This window comes from Chrysemys picta, chromosome 13, assembly GCF_011386835.1.
Source record: "Chrysemys picta bellii isolate R12L10 chromosome 13, ASM1138683v2, whole genome shotgun sequence".
Lineage (NCBI taxonomy): Eukaryota > Metazoa > Chordata > Testudines > Emydidae > Chrysemys > Chrysemys picta.
This window is the reverse complement of record NC_088803.1, coordinates 5,900,733-5,916,730: the sequence shown is the minus strand read 5'-3', so window position 1 is coordinate 5,916,730 and position 15,998 is coordinate 5,900,733. Positions and strand designations below refer to the sequence as shown.

The 15,998-nt window shown below is 50.3% G+C and overlaps 1 protein-coding gene across 4 annotated transcripts in view; it reads right to left on the bottom strand.

Annotated features, from left to right (window-relative positions):
- Positions 1–15,998, bottom strand: part of REC8 (REC8 meiotic recombination protein) — a 27,815-nt gene extending 11,817 nt beyond the window's left edge. For 2 of the 4 annotated variants that reach the window (XM_065566463.1, XM_065566460.1), the window contains exons 1-4: positions 2,190–4,678; positions 1,980–2,048; positions 1,342–1,484; positions 305–380 (exon numbers count right to left, since the gene is read on the bottom strand). In XM_065566463.1, the coding sequence (XP_065422535.1) occupies positions 305–380; positions 1,342–1,484; positions 1,980–2,048; positions 2,190–2,245 (344 nt within the window). In that variant the 5' untranslated portion in view covers positions 2,246–4,678. Of the gene's footprint in view, positions 1–304; positions 381–1,341; positions 1,485–1,979; positions 2,049–2,189; positions 4,679–13,772 lie in introns of those variants that run through there. The other 2 variants (XM_065566461.1, XM_065566462.1) reach the window with 2 other exon arrangements.

The following is a 15,998-nucleotide window of genomic DNA, read 5'->3' as shown; positions in this document are numbered from 1 at the left end:
GCCCCCCTGTCCCCTGAACTGGTCCCCACAATCTCACCAGGACCTTTTCCTGCCCGCCACTGAGCCCCCAACCTGCTACTGAACCCCCCTCCCTCTACTCCCCTCCCCCACTAATCTCCTCCTCTGTGCTGACCCCTCACCACTGCTACGCTCCCCCCATGCCCTCTCCCTTGCCAATTGGCCTCCCACCTCCATACTGACGCCCCTACCTGGGGGAGGGGTTCCAGGCATATCCTAGGTGCTATGGGGGTTCAGGAGTGTCCCAGGGGTTATGGGGGGCCCCAGCCCTCTCCCCATGACTCACTGTTCAAGGTCCCCCATGTCGATGCGGATCTGCTGCTGGGCCCTGCTCAGGCGCTCCAAGGTGTGCTGGATCTCCTCTGGGGGGCAGGCAGGGGGTGGGGGTGAGACAGGGGGCTGAATCTTCTCTGGGGGGCAGGCAGGGGGTGGGGGTGAGACAGGGGGCTGAATCTTCTCTGGGGGGCAGGCAGGGGGTGGGGGTGAGATGGGGGGCTGCTTCTCCTCTGCGGGGCAGGCAGGGGATGGGGTGAGATGGGAGGCCTGGATCTCCTCTGGGGGGCAAGCAGAGGGTGGGGGTGAGATTGGGGGGCTGGATCTCTTCTGGGGGCAGGCAGGGGTGGGAGGTTGGAGGGCCTGGAGTTCCTCTAGACGGTGGGGGTGAGATCGGGGATTGGAGGGGATACACATCAGGGGGACAAATCTAGACCACCCCCAGGGCTTGTCTACATGGTGTCTTAAACTAGTTCCTAAACCCAACCCAGGCTCAGTTGGAAGTGAATTAAGGACATCTACATCCCCTTCTGCTAAACCGCTTCAGTATCATACCCCGAACTCCACTGGGGCCATTGCTGAGTGCAGCTCTGGCTGCCTGAATCTGCATCAGTCACCTCGCCATCGATGGCTCTTAATCCAAATTAAGAGAATCCACACACCTATTTAGCTAAACCAGTTTCACACCAATTTCAGGTTGAGGCTAGAGTTGGATGGGAAATTGATTTTTGGAACTTTTCAGCAAATTTAAATATTTTTTGGAGGGGGGGTGGAAATGGGTGGGTCCGAGGGGCTGTTCCCCAAAATCTGGCGCTTAGTGAGAGGTGTCTCACCAAGGGGGTGAGAAGTGGGAGCAGGGGGCCTTGAAATTGGAGTGGGACGCCTCTGGGGGGCATGACCCCCCCAATTGAGAGTTGTTGCCTTGGCAACATCACACCAGCTGTCTCTCCATTTCCCCAACATGCCCTCCCAACCCTCCTGCTGGGCTGAACTGGGGAATGGAGGCGGTGGGGCCAGCTGGGATGGTGGGGTTTTTTGGAGGGCACTCACCGATGAGGTAGTGGCACTGTCGGTTGTAGACCCGCACCACCCCATACTGCAGCTGGGCAGAGAGATAGAGGGAGAAGCGGGGCCGGGGGGCAGAGGGCGTGGGCGGTGGGGCCTGCACCAGAATGTAGGACAGGATTTCTTCGCTGCGCCGACCCGTGCCAATGGGAACGAGAGAGAGAGAGTCAGTGCTTCTATCCATCCTCCTCTTCATCCCTCCATCATCTTCATCCTTCCTTCCTTTCCTCCACCGTCTTCATCCCTCCATCCATCCACCATCTTCATCCCTCCTTCCATTCCTCCATTCACCCTCCTCTTCATCCCTTCATCCATTCCATCCATCCACCATCTTTATCCCTCCTTCCTTTCGTCCACCGTCCTCTTCATCCCTCCATCTACCCCATCCATCCATGCTCTTCATCCCTCTTTCCTTTCCTCTGTCCACCCTCCTCTTCATCTCTGTCCGCCCCCACCCATCCATCTCTCCCTCCATTCTCTCCATCTATCCCTCTTTCTCCCGCCCGTCCTCTAGATCCTACCCTTGTCCATCCCTCCGGCCCTCCATTCCCGCTCCATCCATTCAATCTCCTCCCTCCGACATCCATTTCTCCTCCCTCCCTCCCTCTCACCACCACACCCACCATGTTTGGGGCACATTCACTTTCAAATATTCCCTCTTCACCAGCTTGGTGCCACCCGTGGCTGCCAGCCTGGGATGAGGGAGAAGGGGGTTAAAACGAAGGTGGTGAGGTCACCTGCCCAGATCCCCCCAATCCACCCACCTGGATCCCCAGAATAGATACCCCCCCCCGTATTCCCCTTTGGCCAGATCATGGCATGAGGGGCATTACCAGATGGTGGCAAAGCGGCCTGTATGGCGCTGCAGGACATTGGGGTAGTAGAACATGGTGGTGCTGGGCTGGGGGAGCTAAGCGGACCCCCAAAACAGCCTCCTCAAAGACCCTGCAACCCTGTATGAGGCTCCTCCACTACTGAAATGGGACGTTCACAAATCCTACAGAGTCAATAGGACCCTGAAAAACCCTATAGATTCAGCTGAACCCCCAAATATCCTGGATTCTGCAGCACCCCAGCAATCTTATAGAGTTAGTGGGACCCCAAAAGATTGCAAATTGTGTGGTAAATCCTTCATGAATCCTATCAACTGTTGTTGTTTTTTTGGGTGGAAAACAGATATTTTTTTGTTCCACTGTTGAAACAAGTCAAAATTCAGAGGCAGAGTAATTAAATAAAATCAGCTTGTTAGCAGCTAATGAATGGATAGCTAAATATTTTGCCTGAAGCGTCAAGATTTTAAAACCTACTGGGTGACACAAATAGATGACTTTTTATAGAAAAAATAATTAACACTTGGGGTTAATGAGAGGAAGAAACATGTTAAATATGAACAGAGGGGTTTGGTTATTGAGATGGGTCAATTGGTGCTGGAGATAAACCTGCCCAGGGGAAGGGAATTTGGCATTTAACTCGGAAGCAATTAATTAGGATATTAAAAATGAATTATGGGATTTAATTAGAGGGATGAGGATATAGGGTTAAAATGAGGCTGGTGAAGGGAAATCAGATGTGGATTTCCTTGTCTAATAAAGAGCAAACTCTAATTAATCATTATATGAAATAGTAATGCTGTTGCTTAATTAGGTTAATTAAAAAGGAGGAGGAAGTTGTGTTAAAAATCACATGGGCAATTGGAAGCAGATTTGAATCCTTCTCTTAATGAGGAGCCAACTAATTAACTGTGATGTTAAAAAAAAGATTAACGACAGAGAACAAAATTTGCCAACGCTATTAATGAGAGTAAAAACACTGGAAAGGGATACTATAATACATTAATTAAGAGATGTGTAATTATTGGTGCTATTAATACATTAGTGATGTACGATTAAGAACAATAGAAAGTAACAGTGATATGAATAAATTAATTGGGAATTTGGACAATTAACAGTGCTGCTAATCAGTTAATGCTGTAGAGCAACTAACAGTTTTTAATACATTAATTAGGGCAATGAACAATTAGAGTTGCTTTTAATAAAGCTTGGGAACAGGAAAATTAACAGTGATATTAGTAAATTAATGAAAAAGACTCGCTATTAACAGCAATATTATTAGTAATCAGTGAAGATAAGCTAATAGTTATAAAGAACAATTAACAGCAATACTAATTAAGTAGGGAACGAACAATTAGAAGTGGAGAGAGCAGTGAGATACTAGGAAATATTTCTTGAAATTGTACAGCTAGAGGTGCTGTTAATTAGCTAATTAGCAGTGATCAGTTTAAACTATTAACAAATTAGTCCAGTGGACAATTAGAGGTACTATTAATGAATTAATTAGTCAAAAACAATTGGAGGCGATGTCAATCAACTAATTAGTCCAATAGACAAGTAGAGACCCTATTAATGAGCTAATTAGTCCAACGGACAATCAGAAGTGCTGTTAATTAGCTAAATAGTCCAATTGACAATCAGAGGCGCTGCTAATGAATTAATTAATCTAATGGACAAATAGTCGCATTGTTAATTAGCTAATTAATCCAATGAATAATTAGGCGTGCTATTCATGAGCTAATTAGTCCAAACGAAACTGGAGGCGATGGCAATTAGCTAATTATGATAGATTATTAAGGCTGATGTTAATTAATTAAGACAATTAGAGGTGCTATTAACTTGGCGTTGCCACGGGCAGCGGTTGCTAGGCTAAGCCCCTCCCACCCTGGCCCTCCACCCACGCCCTCCAGACTGAGGCAGGGTCTGGCCGCAGCCCTCTGCCTTTATAACCGCCCTACGGTGCTTCCACCAATGGAAGATGCGCTGCTCTAGTGCTCCAGCCAATCACCGGATCCTGGTGCCACGTGCGGATCTTCACTCTGGCCCTGGAGACTGCGACGCTCCGGCGGCTCCTTGCGCGCTCAGGGCTCCAGCCAATCAGCGGGATCTTTCCTACCCGGAGACTGACAGGACCAACCCCTCCCTCGCCTCAGCTCCCAACCAATCAGGATCCACCTAATAGGAGACCGAACCACGTGAGATTCTAGCGTCTACCTTCGCAGAAGACCCTCCACAACCTGCCACAGTGACTGATGACCTCACAGCGCTCACAGCCAATGATAACCGTTCCCGCCATCCAGCGCGACCAATCAGAGGGATGGAGTGGTTTTCCCGCTAAATTTTCACTGAGGTAAATTCTCTCGCTCACTAGAGCTGCGTGCCTGGGGAGCTGGTGTTAATGCCCACGCCCCCCGTGTCCATCGACTGTCAATGCCCGGTGCCAACGGCCCCCCAGTACCAACGCCCCCCCCGTGTCCATCCCCGCTGCCAACGCCCCCCCCGTGTCCATCCCCCCTGCCAACGTCCCCCCGTGTCCATCCCCAGTACCAACGCCCCCCCCGTGTCCATCCCCGCTGCCAACGCCCCCCCCCCCGTGTCCATCCCCGCTGCCAACGTCCCCCCGTGTCCATCCCCAGTACCAACATCCCCCTCGGTGTCCATCCCCGCTGCCAACGCCCCCCCCCCGTGTCCATCCCCGCTGCCAACGCCCCCCCGTGTCCATCTCCAGTGCCAACATCCCCCTCGGTGTCCATCCCCGCTGCCAATGCCCCGTCTCCATTCCCGCTGCCAACGCCCCCCCGTGTCCATCCCCAATACCAACACCCCCCTCGGTGTCCATCCCCGCTGCCAACGCCCCCCCCGTGTCCATCCCCAGTACCAACATCCCCCTCGGTGTCCATCCCCAGTACCAACACCCCCCTCGGTGTCCATCCCCGCTGCCAACGCCCCCCCGTGTCCATCCCCGCTGCCAACGCCCCCCCACGGTGTTAAAGTTGATATAGAATTATTCTACTTAATGGCCAGGGGGCAAATTTGTCACGTACACACGGGGTCAGCTATAGGTTGTCTTAACTCAGGAAGTTCCTTCGAGAGGAAATGTAGCCAAACTCCAAACCTATAGACAATGGAACTCCCTGTGCCTGTATCCTATAGATAACTGACTACTTAGTTTGCAAAATAACAAGGGTGGGGGGGCAAGTAAATGAACAATAAGGGGTCATAAGAGGGGCAGATACATGTAGCTTGGTAATGATGGCAAATTTTGGCCAATCATAGAGCGATAGATTATCATAAGCAACTGCATATAATGCTTTGGTGTAAGTGTTTTCTTTGTTCTTGCTGACTTATGAGCTCAAACCCAATTGCAAATGAAATAAACGGATCGCTCCTCCCGGGGCTCCTTGCTTGGCTAGCTGTGTCCGTCTCTCCTTATTCCTCAGCTGGAACGGACAGAAATTTCTATGACAAAGTTCACAAGATGGAGTTACTTTGGCTCACTTAGACCCAGAGCAGGGGGGTTTCATCGACACTTATTGCCTTCCACCCCCCCGAGTTACCTGGTAGCTGTGCCTAGTGACACCCACAATTCCCTCCTTTGAGAACACTCAACAAACCTTTGGCAGAGTTTTCTCATACTCTAAAGACAAAATGCGATTGAGCTCCATGCAATTGGGATCATCAATGAGAGGGTATAAAGGAACTTCTGGGGAATGGGAGGTACAAATCTTATGTATGAGCACTTTACAGCAAGCGAGCAAAAGAAAAAGAAAAAGAACAAAACATATCAAAACACCTGTGAGCAGGAGGCGAACAATGCCTCCCCCTAGACCAGGTAGCCAACCCCAAAGGGAATCGAAAATAGTGGGTTCCCCTTCCTGGGCCTTTCACTGGTTCAAGGCCTGTTCAGCTGACAAGATGTGTTTGTTAATATCCTGTGAAAACTCTGGGACATAGGTACAACATTCTTCTCCAATAAGGGCACAGACCCTGCCTCGTGAGGCTAACACATAATCTAGGGCCTAGCAGTTTTGCAGGGATAATAACCGGAGTTGGTAAAGCTCAGAGCTTATGCCTTTTTCTATGGCCAGGGTATCATTGGCAAACTGGGTGAGAAATGTAGACAGTCTCCTGTAGAGTTGGGCTAGCCGTCCCACCCCATAGGTAGGGAGGAATATCATCCCAAACCTGTCTCCCTCACTGATGGGTTCAATGGTAGCTCTCAAGGACCGATAGTACCGGGGGTGACCTGAGGGAGCCTGGGTCAGAACACGGAGGGGAGGAGCCAGATAGCCTTTATAACAGCTACCATGCTGTCAAAGTTAGACTCAGGACTTATAGTTTGTTAGACCACTCTGTTTTATTAGCACAGCGCTCTGCTAATACATTCAGATAATGTGAGCCCCCATGCAGGATTCAAACAGTCTTATTTATACAGATAAAAGGGTGCGAACTAAACAAAGGGACAGAGAGAGCAAAATTGTAAAATTTGCATAGGGCACAATATGCATATCCTGCTTCCTTATTAACTCTTATCGATCTAAGGCTAATGCTTCACCAATTGCCCTTAAGTGGGGCAATTCATTAAGTAGTTAATGTCTGCTTTCCTGCCCCCTGGCTTGCAGCATTTCTTATTTCTACTTAAAGGTACATACAGCATTCTTTAATTCATTCTATTTCTTTAATATAATTCATTTCACTTTCACAATGCCAACCATGAGGAAGCCATTTGTAGGCACTATTACCACAGACCCAGAATGCTTCACCATAACTAACCATAACTTCGGATATGCATCCGAAGAAGTGGGCTGTAGTCCACGAAAGCTTATGCTCTAATAAATTTGTTAGTCTCTAAGGTGCCACAAGTCCTCCTGTTCTTCTTTTTGCGGATACAGACTAACACGGCTGTTACTCTGAAACTCACCATAACTAACTTTTCCATTGTTACCTTGTAGGTCCCGTAGGGTGGCTTGTGTGGGAAAGGGCAAAAAATGCAGTGCCGGTTTGCCAACCGGTGGCATTTAGTACAGGGACAGTGAGACTTATACCAGGACCAATATAAAATCTACATGTCCTAATGCCGGCAAACCAGGTATGATTACTTGTACTGGCTTGCTGATAACGTATGAGACCAGTGGGTGGAGAGCGTAAACGAATAGGCTGGGGCTTAAGAGTGCTACTATAGTGGGAATTCCAAGAGCCATTGTGTAGGCCATAAGGAGCTTCCGCGGTACAGTTAGATCGCAGACTTAAATTGTCAGAGGTGCTGCTGCTGGTAACCATCTGCCAAACCTTTGACAAAAGTCTGACCAATTTTGGGAAACTACTCTCCAGGGCAACCCAGCCGAATGGTGGGGAATCTGGGCACATATCCAACATTGGGAGAGATTGAACTCACGGGCAAAGGCAATTTTCAGGGCCTCATAGGTATTGGTAGCCATGTCTGCAGGGATGGCTCCCCATCCTGCATGCAATGTGGGTGAAACAGTAGGTAACAGGAGGATTGCTTCTGTGACAAAAAGGAATGTGGTGAGAGACCCTAAACCTGAACCCATATTGTAATTACAACAACCCAAATGCCCAGTGGATAAGAATTAGTGACATCAAACAAATCAAAAAATAAAAGGACCAGGACCATAGGCTAGGTCGGCCTTCTGTGAATAGACAGATCCAATGCGTAGGGTTCTCGCGGGGAGTGCGCTGTGGCTGTTCAGAGAGATCACCAGGCATTCCCAGCTACCCTTACTGTCTTTTGAATAACAGCTTAAGTCCCAAATCGTCGCTGGCAGTCTTTTCTGCAGGCTGGACAGTCCACTGTTCAGGAGTAGGTACGGCTTTCAGTCGAGAGTGATGAATCCAGTTCTTGTGTCCTTCGACCTTTGCTGCCGTGTGGGAAACAAGCAGGACGGTGTGGGGTCCCTTCCACTTCTCTTGGAGAGGCTCGTCCTTCCAGGTCTCAACGAGTACAGAATCACCAGATTGCAAGGAGTGGACCGGGCTATCCAGCAGAAGAGGCTGTGAATCTTTGGTGTATCAGTGAAGAGAAGAAAGAACAGCAGAAAGAGAGCACATGTACTGAGACAAGAAACCACACCCCATCTCCCACTCCCCTGCCAGAACCGGTGTATTGTTCAGAGGCCATGCCCTTCCAAACATAACTTCGAAGGGACTAAGCCCTAACCTGCCCTTGGGGAGAGCACGAATGCAGAGTAACACAAGGGGCAAAGCATCAGGCCACCTAAGAGAGGCCTCCTGACAGACCTTTGAGAGGTGTCACTGGAGTGTCTGATTTGTGCGTTCCATTACTCCACTGGCTTGTGGTCGCCATGGTGTGTGGAGCTTCCAGGGGATTTGCAGAGCACTTGATATCTTTTGAACAACTTGAGATGTGAGGTGTGTTCCGTTATCAGATTCCATCCACTGGGGGAGGCCGAAGCGGGGAATGATCTCCTTGACAAACTGAAGAGCCACCGTTTTGGCAGTGTTGTTATGACATGGGAAGGCTTCGGGCCATCCGCTGAATCGATCCACCAAGACGAGGAGGTACCTGTACCCTTGGGTCCGGGGAAACTCAGTAGAGTCTATTTGCCACACCAATCCTGGGCCTGGGGTAGGTTCCAGAGTGGCTGGCAACACTGCTACTCCTGGTCGAGGGTTATTCTTTTGGCAGATTAAACATTCAGCCTGTACCTGGGATGCTAGGGGTTTAAGTCCAGAGGTTAGAAAATATTTATTCATAAGCTGGGTAAGAGCCTCTCTGCCTGCGTGGGTGGTTTGATGCAGTTTTTGCAATACTGGTCAGATCAGGCCCTTGGGCAGGAGGATTTTTCCCTCTGTGGAATAAAGCCATCCCTCCTTTCCCTGGAGACCGAGCCTATCAGCCAGGTTTCTGTCCTCTTGGGAGTACTGAGGGGCTGCAAGCTCACCCACTGATGGGATGAGGGCATGCATTTGGGCATTCTCCTCTGTTGGTGATTTTAGGGTAGCAGCGCACTTGGCTTCCCTGTCTGCTCTGGCATTGCCCTTGGTTACATCTTGATCTTCCTTTTGATGGGCTTTGCAATGCACCACTGCTACTGCTGAGGGGAATTGTACCGCTTCTAACAGCCGGAGAATTTGAGACCCATGCTTAACCGGAGAGCCTTGGGCTGTCAGCATTCCCCTTTGCTTCCACAAACCAGCGTGAGCATGCAATACCCCAAAAGCACACTTTGAGTCAGTAAAGATATTAACCCGTTTGTCTTTTGCCAGCTCGAGTGCACGAGTCAGGGCCACTAGTTCAGCAAGCTGGGCAGATGTCCCAGCAGGTAAACTCTCAGCTTCCACGGTATCATGAAGTGTCACAACAGCATAACCTGCCCTCCTTTGCCCATCCACAATGGCACTACTGCCATCCGTATACCATTCCAAGTCAGCATTTGGGAGTGGTTGATCTTTTAAATCTGGGCGGCTGGAGTATTGGGCATCTATGATTTCCAGACAGTCATGTTCCTGCTTTTCTGTCTCTGGTAGCAGGGTAGCTGGATTAAGGGAGGGACAGGTTTGCAGGGTAACTTCAGGGTTCTTGAACAGTTTTGCCTGGTACCGAGCAACCCGAGCCTGTGTGAGCCAAAGACCACCCTTAGTATCCAACAGGGCTTGGATCATATGGGGAATATACACTTGCACAGTTCCTCCCAGTGTCAGTTTTTCAGCTTCCCCAAGCACTAGGGCAGTGGCTGCGACCGCCCTCAGCATGCTTGATCCAGTTGTTTGGAAAAATATGCCACGGGATGTTTCCAGGTGCCTAATAACTGAGTAAGCACTCCCAGGGCTACCCCTTTCCTTTCATGCACATACAGTTGGAACGGCTTAGAGAGATCCGGCAGACCCAGGGCTGGGGCTTCCATCAGCTTCCTTTTCAAGATTTTAAATGCCCTGTCCGCTTCTGGGGACCAGTGAAAGGGGTCATGATCCGCTCCCTTAACACATTCATACAGAGGTTTAGCCCACAGCCCAAACTCTGGGATCCATATTCTGCAAAAGCCTGCCATGCCCAGAAATGCGCTGAGCCGTTTACGGTTGCTTGGGATAGGAACTTGGCAGATAGCCTCCTTCCTTTCATTTGAGAGCTGCCTCTCCCCCTGCCATATGTGAAATCCCAGATACTGTACTTCCTAGAGAGCAATTTGAGCCTTGCTCCGAGCTACCCGGTATCCTCGGAGTCCAACAAAGTTCAGGAGGCTCACAGTGGCTTTGAGACAAGGGATCAGACCCACAGCAGCAATTAGCAAGTCATCTACATATTGCAGGAGCAGGACTCTGTCCGAATTATTCGACTCCTCCAAGTCTCTGGCCAGAGCCTGGCCGAACAGAGTGGGGGAATTTTTAAATCCCTGGGCCAATACTGTCCAGCAAAGCTGCTTTTTAGCTCTCCGCTTGTCCTCCCACTCAAAGGAGAAAATCTCCTGAGATTGGGTGTCGACTGGAATCGTGAAAAAAGCGTCTTTTAAATCTAGGACCGAGAAATGGGTGTACTGCCCCCTATAGAGGCCAGCAGTGTATACGGGTTTGGAACAAGGGGGTGCAGAGTCTTAACCCGTTCATTGACTGCCCTGAGGTCCTGTACCAGCCGATACATGCCATTGGGCTTTTGTATGGGCAGAATCGGGGTGTTCCAAGCTGACTGGCATTCTCGTAGTACACCGTATTCTAGGAACCGAGCTATAGTCTCTTGCAGTCCCTCTCTGGCTTCCCTCTTAATCGGATACTGTTTGATTCACACTGGGCTTTTTCCTGGAAGGAGCTGAATATGAACAGGGGTTTGATGGGTTGCCTTTCCTGGGACCCCTGATGCCCAGACAAGGGGATACACCTGGTCCTCCCACTGGCTCCACTCTGGGGCTTGCATGGCTGAGGGCTCAACTGCAAGGGTCATTATCCAAGCATTCTCGGGGGGTAAGGTAAGAGTTATATCATCTTGAGAGAAATGCAGGGTGGCGCCTAAGCGACAAAGCAGGTCCCGCCCTAGTAGGGGTGTTGGACAATTGGGGAGGTAAACCAGCTTGTGAGATACAGTTCTGTCTCCCAAAGCACATTCCGCTGGGGCATACTCTGGGCACTTAGTTCCTTTCCCTGTGGCACCCACCACTGTGAGGGAGTCTGCCACAGGCAGCTGAAGGGGTCGATTTACGGCGGTCCATGCTGCTCCAGAGTCTACTAAAAAGTCTATTTCTGAATTTCCCACCCGCATTTTTACTCGGGGTTTCGGGGGCAGGATAGTCCGTCTCCCCTGACACCCCTAGTCTTGATCCTCCGCTGCCATCATAGGGGTACCTTCCCTTTCGGGGCACTCATTTTTCCAATGTCCCTCCTTTCGGCATATGGCACACTGATTGCGACCCAGGCGCCTTTCCTGGGAACTGGGGCACCCACATCCACGGCCTCTCATTCCCCGGCCTCTTCCACCTTTCTGTGACCTTCTGTGACGAAGTGGGGGGGTTTCTTGTTTCTGTGGAGTTTTCAATGGTTTGCATGCAGAGGGGGTGGGACTCAGTTTCCCTGGGTGTTACTGGTTTAACGAGGTGAGGGGAGACGGAGTGTGTTTTGCAGAGGACCGGAGAGAGGACTTGGGGACCCAGCCGATGGCCGGGAGGATGGACACCCCAGCGACCAGTGACCTGGCAACCTGGTGACCCGGAGGCCCAGCTGAGGAGACGCAGCTGGTTCTGGCCAGTGGGTGGACAATGGGCTGCAGAGTGAGGACCCAGTGACCTAACCAGCCGGTTCCAGCCAGAGGACAGAAGCAAGGCGTGGAGGCCCCGGTTTACGACCCTGTTTACCTGGAGAGAAGACAAGGGACAGAGGCCGGGCTTGGGGCTGGTGATCTCAGATGCCCAGCTGGGAAGCAAGGGGGCTCTGGGCTGAAGAGGGGGCACAGGGAGAGCCCACCTGGATGCAGAGAGACTGGGATGTGCTGGGCTGGGGAGGCCAGACCTGAGGCCGGAGAGTTTCCTGTGCTGTGTTCAACTCTCAATAAATCCTCCTGTTTTATGCTGGCTGAGAGTCGCTCCGGTCTAGAGAACGGGGCAGGGGTGGGGGGGGGCATCGTCCCCTTCGGGGGTGGAGGCTCCGGGGGTCCAGAGCGAGGGGACTCCCTGAGGGGGCCCATGGCGGAGACAGATGTGCTAAGGCTCAGAGAGGTGCGGCTCCAGGAGGTGGAGGGGCCTGATCCCTGGAGAGAGTGGACCCCGAGAAGGGCTGTCGCACTGAAAGGGGCACCCCCCACGGACTGCACGGGGCCAAGAGTGGGCACGATCTGTGAGTCTGTGACACCTTCCTCTGCCGCCGGCCTGCACCGCTGCTACCATCATTTTCACGTGCCTTTTTTCTTTCTCTCCCTCTCTAAGAGTATAAGCCCTTTTGCAGTCTCCAAAATCTGAGCCATAAACATTCCCATTAAATCCTCCTTTTTCTGCAGTTTCCTTTTAATATCAGGGGCCGCACGGCTGGTAAAGATACCCTTTATAATTGCCTCAGTTGCCTGATCGTCTGGGTCTGCGCAAGTACTCTGCCGGATGGTGTCCCGAATCTGCTGCAGGAAAGCCACCGGACTCTCTTTTGATTCCTGGATTAGCTCATAAGGCTTTGCCCAATTGTTATGTCTGACAGCTGAGTGCCGAAGGCCATACATAAACAGTTCCTTATAGGAGTTAAGCATCCTCAAATCCCCCTCCTCATTCGGATTCCACCGGGGGTCCACTATGGGGACAGCGACCTCAGGCAGGGGCTTGCCTTCTCTGTCCCCATTATGCCTTCTCTGTGCCTCCTCCCTAGCCTTGGCTATAACCTGATTCCGCTCCACCTCAGACAACAAGGTTCTCATCAGTATATTGCAATCATCCCAGTCAGGTTTATGGCTTGCTAGACACTCTTCAAAGATTGAAATAAACTTGCTTAGATTCGTCAGAATTCCCCTGCTTCTGCCTTAAAGGCAGCTAGGTGCACTGGGTTAAAAGGAACATGAGTATACACTGGCACAATCTGGGCTGCACGATCCTGTGTTCCGGGACGGGCTACCACATTCTCAGTAATCAACGGATACAATCCCACCGAGGGGGCACTCTCTGGAGCCTGTGGGGGTGTTGGAGCCGAAGGGGACACCGATTCTGCCATTACAACTGTGGGAGGGTTCTGGGGATTAGCAGCAGTTACTACCGAGTTTGCCGGAGTCAAATGGCACTTGTGCAAAATATCAGTCCTATTTCTTAACATCATCAACGTATACGCATAGAGATGTTCATTCCATTTACCTGTTCGCTGACAAAACAAAAGTAACGGAAGGATTGTGTTGTAATTCAGTGATCCTTCCGGTGGCCACCTTTCCTGGCACTCTAGCTGATATTGAGGCCAGTCAACTGTACAGAATCTTATCAGTTTACTCTTAAACATCGAATCTGACCCAAACACGTCCCAATTTGCTAGAATGCATTCTAAGGGCGTACACTGTGCCCCGCCGGCTGTACTCTGTCCCTGCCCCATACTCTAGGGAGACACTGGGCGTCCCCAGGTCAAAACAGATAAAAGTCCACACCACTGGACTGTTCCTACCTTATCCAAGGGTCCGGTTCCTCACCGTCGCCCACAGCTGCTTCTCCACTGTCCGTGTGCGTTGCACCATTGTGCCCTCCGGGGTCGATCAAACCACGTCTCCGCCGAGGCCCCCGATGAAGTCACCGGTGCGCGCTGGGCGTCGGTCGTCGTCGTAATCCGTCGGCCTCCAGGAGGGATCCGGGCAAGGCTAAATTTCAGCCTCGAGCCCCACGTTGGGCGCCAAAACTGTTGCCAGCCCAGAGGGCCCGAGGGGGCAACAGGGGGTTCGTTGCCCAGTGTGCGTCGCACCAATAGACACACCAGGGTGGAGAAGCAAACCAAATTTATTCGAGATCTCGAAAAGACACTCAGGAGACCAGCATGTCTCAAATCAGAAGCGCAGCAAATACAAGCAAGTTTCCCGTTTTCTATTCCAAGCTGTTTGTGTGTAAGCCTTTGTTGTTTCCCCTCCACCCCTCCCTTCCCGACAGCGGTTACAGTAGGCACTACATTGTGGCATGTTAGAAAAGTTCTCGCCCGCATGTTTATCTTTGGCCTTGCAGGCCTCTACGTAGTAGACTTCCCCCTCCCCTTCTCTCCTCCTTCCTTATCACTACTGCTTTTGCGAGCTTGAGCGAAACTGCAGCTGTCTGCTAAAAAAGCTGAGTGTTACATTGTGCCGTTGTGCAGTCTATATGGTTTTATAAAAACATGATAATAAGTGAATATAATGTAACTGGGATAGTTTTAGAAAAATATGGTAATAAGTGAATATAACGTAACTGGGATATGCTTCATGCAAAAGGTCTCTTGTAAGGTATCATTACAAAGCTCATAATCAACTGAGTGTGATCATCCGATTTGTATAAATGTACCACTCTTGTATTTAAAACTAGAAATATAAAATATAACTCTGAAGGCCTATTGTAATTATGTGAAGTGTGGGCCATTAATGATGGTTTGGAATCTTGATGACTCCCATTAACAAGGACCATTGTCTGCAGATGGCTGTGTTTACCTGTGAGTCTTCCTGTATATGTGTGTGCTGGCAAGTGGGCAATGAAGTCTTGCAGTGACATGTGATCATGTCACCTGAACTGGAATCCATCTTTAACCTGGTGCTTTTCCAGTGACGGGGGGTGGAAACCCAGAGGGACAAAGGGTTCCCGCCTTATGCAAAAGATATATAAAGGGGTGGAACAGAACAAAGGGGGGAGAGGAACCATCATGAAGAATCCCCTAGCTATCACCTGAGTGGGAACAAGAGCTGTACCAGGGGAAAGAATTGTGCCCAGGCCTGGAAGGTGTCCAGTCTGAGGAAAAAACTTACTGAAGCATCTCTGAGGGTGAGATTATCTGTATTCAGTTTGATTAGACATAGATTTGTGCATTTTATTTTACTTGGTGACTTACTTTGTTCTGTCTGTTACTACTTGGAACCACTTAAATCCTACTTTCTGTGTTTAATAAAATCACTTTTTACTTATAATGGAGATATCCTCTCTCCTAGAACTGGAAGGGACCTTGAAAGGTCATCGAGTCCAGCCCCCTGCCTTCACTAGCAGGACCAAGTACTGATTTTTGCCCCAGATCCCTAAGTGGCCCCCTCAAGGATTGAACTCACAACCCTGGGTTTAGCAGGCCAATGCTCAAACCACTGAGCTATCCCTCCCCCTATTAGATATTAGTTAACTCAGAATATCTATTAATACCTGGGGGAGCAAACAACTGTGCATCTCTCTCTATCAGTGTTATAGAGGGCGAACAATTGATGAGTTTGCTCTGCATAAGCTTTATACAGGGTAAAACGGATTTATCTGGGTTTAGACCCCATTGGGAGTTGGGCATCTGAGTGCTAAAGACAAGCGCACTTCTGGGAGCTGTTTTCAGGTAATCTTGCAGCTTTGGGACAAGTGATTCAGACCCTGAGTCTGCGTTGGAGCAGACGGGAATGTCTGGCTCAGCAAGACAGGGTGCTGGAGTCCTGAGCTGGCAGGGAAAACAGGAGCAGGGGTAGTCTTTGCACATTGGGTGGCAGCTCCCAAGGGGGTTTCTGTGATCCATCCCGTCACATACATATTCTGCTTTTAGGCTGTCAGCATGTAGGTAGGTTAAAGTTCACAAGATGGAGTTACTTTGGCTCACTTAGACCCAGAGCAGGGGGGTTTCATCGACACTTATGGCCTTCCACCCCCCCACGTTACCTAGTAGCTATACCTAGTGACACCAACACATCCCCGCTGC